We start from the raw sequence: 6,591 nt of genomic DNA, 5'->3' as shown, positions 1-6,591 counted from the left end.
GTGCTAGATGTGTCAGATTGAGATTGTTAATGAATCATGGAATTCCTGAAGATATTCGCTGGTTGATTGAAGCAAAGGCCCGATTATCAGGTGAGTTCTCTAATTTCTTTATTTCACACATGCCTAGAACAGGTAAAAGCACTTTTGCAAAGAAACGTCGTGCAAAACGACTAGAAGTCTGTCATCGATGTGCTAGATGGACTTGTAATACATAATGTCGTTCTTTAGGAATGGTATCTATAAACCGTGAAGATAAAATACAATTCATTAAGGATGGCCTGAGTAAGGAGTCTTTAGATAATCTTCTATGGATTCTTGAGACGCATCCTAGTGGAGATGTACATCGTGTAATTCATGATTTATGGCCACTATTTCATAAAGAACATGATTGACTTAGTCTTGGGAATCTGACTAAAAAAGACCCTATTTGCCAATTTTTAAGAAAACTGGATGGAAAACCTATCCCCAACCCATAGAGGGCGTTTAAGCCGTTCTTGGACGTAAAACTAAAGGAAGATGTGAGCCACAATCATAACTACATGTACATACACATGCTTTTTTTTAAAAGTAAATAAATAAATAAATAAAGAGAGAGAGAGAGAGAGTGAGACTCCAGCTAGCCTACATATAGGTGTTATGATTTCCTTTCTAATTTCTCATCTATAAAACCCTCTCTTCCTTCCTTTCATTTCTACTCAACCCATACATTCAACAAATACAGAAGTGTGTAGAAATGGCAAGTTCCTCAAGTCATCATATAAGAAATATTTGTGTTTTTGGTGGATCTAGTCCTGGGAAAGAAAAGGAGTTTTTAGAATCAGCAAATCATCTTGGTCAAGTGCTAGCTGAGAGAAAGATTCATTTAGTGTATGAGGGACGTAGTCTTGGGTTAATGGGAGGTGTGTCAATAGCTGCATTTTTAGGAGGTAGTCAAGTTTTGGGGGTTGTTCCCGAAGCTTTAGCACAAGGGGACATCATTGGAAAAACAATTGGAGAGGAACTTCAAGTCTCCACAATGTCAGCTCGAATGAATGCAATGTTTAACCATGCTGATGCCTTCATTTCTTTACTAGGTGGTCTAGGTACATTGGAAGAGATCTTTTATATTTCCTCTTGGGCTCAACTGCACATGCACCATAAACCCATAGGTTTGTTAAATGTTAATGGTTATTATGATAAGTTGTTGTCTTATCTTGATCATGCTGTGGAACAGGAATTTCTAACATCTTCTACAAGACAAATCATAATCTCTACTGCTACTGCTAAACAATTGATTGACCAACTACAATCTTTCATTCCTGTAATTAATCCCTCCATGAATTGCATAAATTGGTCATCTAAGGAAAGCCGTAAAAAGCTTAGCTTAGATTTGAGTCTTCATTTGTAATTTTTGTGTTATTTTGTTTTATTATTTTGTTTTGTTATTTTTTATTTTTGTTTAAGTGTGTTTCAGGTTTGTCAATGCTCATTATTTCAGGTGATATCTTCTATAGTCTATCTTTCTACCTTAGAACATTGAGGACAATGTCTTGTTTTAGTTGGGGGGGAGAGGGTATTAGTTAAAAAAAAAAAATATTTTCCATTTCATAAAGCATGTGCATAATTGTTGTTACTAGGATGACAGAGTAAATGAGCTCTTTTGTTAAAGTGACTCTTGAGACGCATCTTAGTAACCATTCTTAACAAGGTCTATTATAATACTTCTTGAAATATTCAGATTTACAAACTCTCGCATTATTATCACTTAATTCTGCTCATATACTCATTTAACATGTATTCTTAAACCTTAATTTTCACACACACACTTTAACATATGATTGTGGGTTGCACATTGGATTATTACGTTATTTATGTTCTTTTGTTAAAGGTAACAACTAAGGGAAAGGGATTGTATATAATTTAAAAAAAGAAAAGAAAAGAAAAGAAAGAAAATGATAATAATAAAAATGTAGATAAGTTTGGTTTCGTAGCCTCCCTAACCTAAGCAATTAAGCCCGAAGGGGTGTTTTAACACCTAATACCCTAAAGTCAACTGACTTGGGAGCTATTGGCCCAACACTTGTTACATGGGTTGAGGAGAAAAGCTTAAGGAAATCAAACATTGCACTATCTACGTATCAGTATCTACGACCCGAGTTACTAAGCTCGTAGGAGTGTCTTAACACCTAATGCCCTAAGATCAACTGGTCTGGGAGTCATTAGCTGAAAGCTCGTTACATGGGTTAAAGATGCATGGTGTTTTTAAATTATATGTATATATATTTAAAAAAAAAAAGACAAAAATAATAATCCCAACCCAAGGAAGTTAACCTTAAATATTAGAACAAAACTTTTGTTTTCTTCCAAGAAAAGCCCCGTAATTATGTGTTGTTACATTAAGCACAAAAGAAAGGTTTATTAATATCTTGTTAACAGGTATTGAGCAGATATATAAATTTAACGAGAGTTTGTTTATCTGGATAGATTAATGGAAGTTAAATGATGAATACCTTGCTTTGTGGAATTTGCAAATTGTTTTTCTATTTTAACATTTTGATTACTAAAGACTAGTAATAAGCTTGTTGGGGGGTGTGATTAGTACTTAAAAGTGTATTTTTATCATGGTTTTATATCATCATTTTGCACTTGAAGTATCAATAACTCCTTAACTAAAGCATGTTTTATAATAATATATCTAATAATATAAGATACCTTTAATTTGTGGTATATGTTCATTTTAAATGCAGGCCTATCACATAAATGAAAGGATTGATTGATGACTTTAAGAACTTAAATTGCAAGGGCAAAGAGATCACCAAAATTAGAAAAGAGATGTTGGTGCAATCCAAACCGGAACACTGTTTGGTAATTGAGTCATATCTGAAGCTATAGATCTCAGATTTAGGTCTACTTTATATGGATGGAAAGGTAAGACATAGGCCTACAACTTTAATATGGAGCCCAAGATCTAAAAAGGTCATTTTCAAGTCCAAATTATTGCTACAACAAAGAAGCCCGAAGCTGTCCTCCAGCCCGAGCACTGTTTAGTATTTTGGCCATATCTAGAGTTCTATAAGTCCAAATGAGTTGAATATTTTACACAAGAAAGCTGAGATAATTGCCTACAACTTTTATGTTTTCAAGTGGCTCCAATTTTGACGTTATCAATGATGTGTTGGGCAGAAAAGAGAAGATAAGGATTTCCACCAAGTCAAGAGTTGGCCACCCACTCATCAATTAGTCATCAAATCAATAGTTCCCAATTTTAGCCTATAAATGGAGGCATTTGCCATGCATTTAGGCATCTTGATGTCCAAATCAAGATCATGCTCTTGCTTTCTCTCTTCGTATTTTTTGTAATGTGATTGTGCATCAAAAGTGTCATTAAGTCTCTTATTTTACATATGTATTTATTGTTTTTATTTGGTTGTTTTTATAATAATTGATGTGTTTTTTAGTAATGAAGTTTGTTTTAATGTTTCGATAGGTTTTTGGAGCTTAAATGAATTAATTCACAAAATTCAACGTCGGAATTCAGAACAAAGAATTGAAGAGACATTTAGTTGAAGATTGAAGCAAATCTTGGTTCAAATAAGTGCTCCAAATTTGTCCCAAAAATCAATTCTATTCCAATTCTAGAAAAGAATATCATATGATTTATTTCAAGCCCAAACTTGCCTTATGTTGTGTGCAAACTTCAACCATTAAACACTCAAGGTTTCAATGTCAATCTTAGCCCAAATAAATAAGAATATTAAGGGAGACTTTTTTTATTCTACTAATAATGTTGTTTCTGCTAGAAGAAAGGTCTTGAATTGCAATATTAATGGTTGACATTTTTTTATATAGATGAAGCCAAAATTTTATCATCCTGGAAAATAGATGATTGTAGAACTCTTTTTAAACTTACTTGATAGAAAATACACAAAGAATCAAGTCGCGGAAGTGAAGCTTATAACAAATTTGCAGCTTACTTATAACCGCCGGTCATAAAATGAAATTATATCTAGATCAAGATTTCCAAACCACATTATCCCGAAGAACTAGATGAGATTTGAAACGCAGGAAATCATAGGATTGTGCAGGGAAAGAAAATTCACCAAAGGCATATATTTCTTAAGAGCACAGGCTAGTATGAGAACTCATACCCTATTGATTACACATAGAAGGAAAGAACTGTACAGGAAGTAAATACACAGGCAAGACAAAACATCCCTGCTCTTCTGCCATTCCCTTGCAAGACAAACATTCTTTGATTCCTCGAAGCATTTAGCTGATCACAATTCCTTATGAAGTTGCAAATTTAAAATGGAGTTTTCTTCCTGCAGGAAATCTATGCTTTAAAATCAACCAAACATCTAAGTGGACAACATTACAAAGCATGTCATTAATGCTTATAAACACGCTAGTAGCTGCTACTCATCCTGGGCAATATATGCAGTCCAACTACTTGCTGTCCCTGCGGTGGCTCCACCACCCAAAACCGTGCAGGTCTCACCATCACATCCACCACAACAATCGTCTCCCCATTCGCGCAAACCACACAAACTCTCCCTCTTCCTGCGGCGATCTGCTCAGCGAGTTTAAGCTGTGACAATTCAATGACCTTCTTCCAACAATCTTTTTTAAAATCATACTCACTCAAAACTCCTGTTACTTCATTCACCACATAGATAGCATCTTCATTCATTGTAGCTGCTGGTCCATTCCATCCAGCTAGCATCCCTCTAGGCATATCATTCCATTGGTTTTCTTCTACATCATAAACCAAACCTTCTTTCGGTGCATTGCCTTTAACGTTGACCATGTAAAGCTTGCCTTTGTAACCTATAGCCCCAATAGGTTCCCTGCTAAACCTACCATCTTTCAGTTGTGCCATGTTTTCCCATCTCCAATGGTTAACTTGTTGCCTGAAGTCCCATTGTTCCATTGATCTAGCTACTTCTCCACTGTACCGTGGACCAACCCCACTCGCCACGTAAACCCTTCCATCCACAGAGCCAGTGGCACACCAACGCCGAGGGCTAGTGAACGGAGGACCAAAGAACCACTTGTTAGACTCTGGATGGAAAACTAATGGCCTAGACAGTGCTGGGACAAACTGGTGAGTGGTGCCAGATATAAGAACAAGATGGTTAGAGACTGTTAGGAATTGTACTGAGAGCTTTCTTGATAAAAAGGATGGGTGTCGGTGGAGGAGGTCGAGTGGGGGATCTTTTGGAATACTAGGGACTGATCGCCATAATGATGATATAGGGTCAAATGACATGAGCTCAATTGAACTGATTCTATCCACTTGATTGTCTTTTGTGGTAGGATACGACGATGATGCAGAGAGAAGGGCGTAAAGGGAAAAGAATGGGGCGAAAAATGAAGAATAGAGAAGTCGCCGCCATGCATGGGATACAGAGAAAAGAACGGAAGGTGGGAGAGAAGTGAGACAGTTTTGAGAAAGGTGGTCGGGTAGGCCTGGCAACAACGTTTTATTGAGAGTATCAGGGAGCTCATTCTTCCTGGTTTTCTTATAATTCGGGAAGGATTTCATGGAAGAAAAATTGTTTTAAAGTTAAGAAACGAAGAAGAGGGGGGAGAGGTGGGTTTTATATAAATATATCTTGTAACAGAGGAGTCGATGTACCTTCTTTTTCATCAAGAATTTCTCTAGCTGAACCATTTCTATGAACATTTATTGTTCGGATTTCGTTTGGCACAAAAGTGAGATTAGGTGAGTCATAAATAAAATAATATTTTAATTTGTTTAAAAAAGTTGAGTAAAAAAATGAAACTTCTCGTTCAAATAAGATATTTTTTAATTTAAAAAACTAAAAAAATAGTTTATTTTTAGCTTTATACTAAGTTTAAGAAATATATTTTAAAAGGTTATTCATAGTTTTTAATACAAATGTTTTATAATTTTTTTTAAATGATGAAAAAACACGAATGAAACATTTTTTTCCTTTTATATAAAAGTATTTTCTAGCAATTCAAAAGATTAAAATTACTTTTTTATATTTAATTAGTTTTATAAATTTAATTTCTGATAAATCTAATATGAAGATGGTTTGAGTTAAAAATATAAATTTTTTCATTAAATTTTTTTAATCTAGATGAAATAAAATTAATACTCTATAACTAGAATATAAAATATTAAGATGACTGTTATAAATTATGATTTTGTTATTTTTTATTAAAAATAGTTATAATATTGATGTATTTATTATTTTTGTTTTCAAACAAGTTCTTTAATTTTAGATATTTTTCGTGATTGAGAAATCTTCTCTCAAGGAAAAACCATACAATATGAAATTTATTTATTTTGGCTAACTTCATAGAGACAAATGCATGGGTTCTATGATCCATTGCCTAAACTATAGCCGGTTGGATTATATGTCCTTTTCTTGAGTCTAGCCCGATCATCCTCTTACCTGAATAACATAAGTAGTGATAGTGTGGTGGCGAACTCCAAAGCCAAAAGATATATTTATGAAAGAAAAAGTACGCCTTTGGACATGGAATCACACGAAAGATTATCACTGCTTCAACTTGTGATATGGCAGCAAGTTAAAACAGCTGATGGGTGCAAATTGAGTAGGAGTAGGGGTTGAAAATCGC

General features: G+C 34.5%; 1 protein-coding gene across 1 annotated transcript; it reads right to left on the bottom strand.

Moving 5' to 3' along the window:
* Positions 1–4,148: 4,148 nt before the first annotated feature.
* Positions 4,149–5,576, bottom strand: LOC105117659 (F-box/kelch-repeat protein SKIP25-like). Its single transcript, XM_011015397.1, has one exon. The coding sequence runs from the start codon at positions 5,522–5,524 to the stop codon at positions 4,385–4,387; it is 1,140 nt and encodes a 379-aa protein (XP_011013699.1). The 5' UTR covers positions 5,525–5,576; the 3' UTR covers positions 4,149–4,384.
* Positions 5,577–6,591: the final 1,015 nt, after the last annotated feature.

The sequence above is a fragment of the Populus euphratica genome, unplaced genomic scaffold (genome assembly GCF_000495115.2).
Source record: "Populus euphratica unplaced genomic scaffold, PopEup_1.0 scaffold1464.1, whole genome shotgun sequence".
Lineage (NCBI taxonomy): Eukaryota > Viridiplantae > Streptophyta > Magnoliopsida > Malpighiales > Salicaceae > Populus > Populus euphratica.
The sequence above is the reverse complement of the archived record's forward strand: the minus strand, read 5'-3'. Positions and strand labels throughout refer to the sequence as shown.

Coding starts and splice junctions, on each gene's coding strand:
- LOC105117659 (XM_011015397.1), bottom strand. CDS start 5,524: ATGAAATCCTTCCCGAATTATAAGAAAACCAGGAAGAATGAGCTCCCT.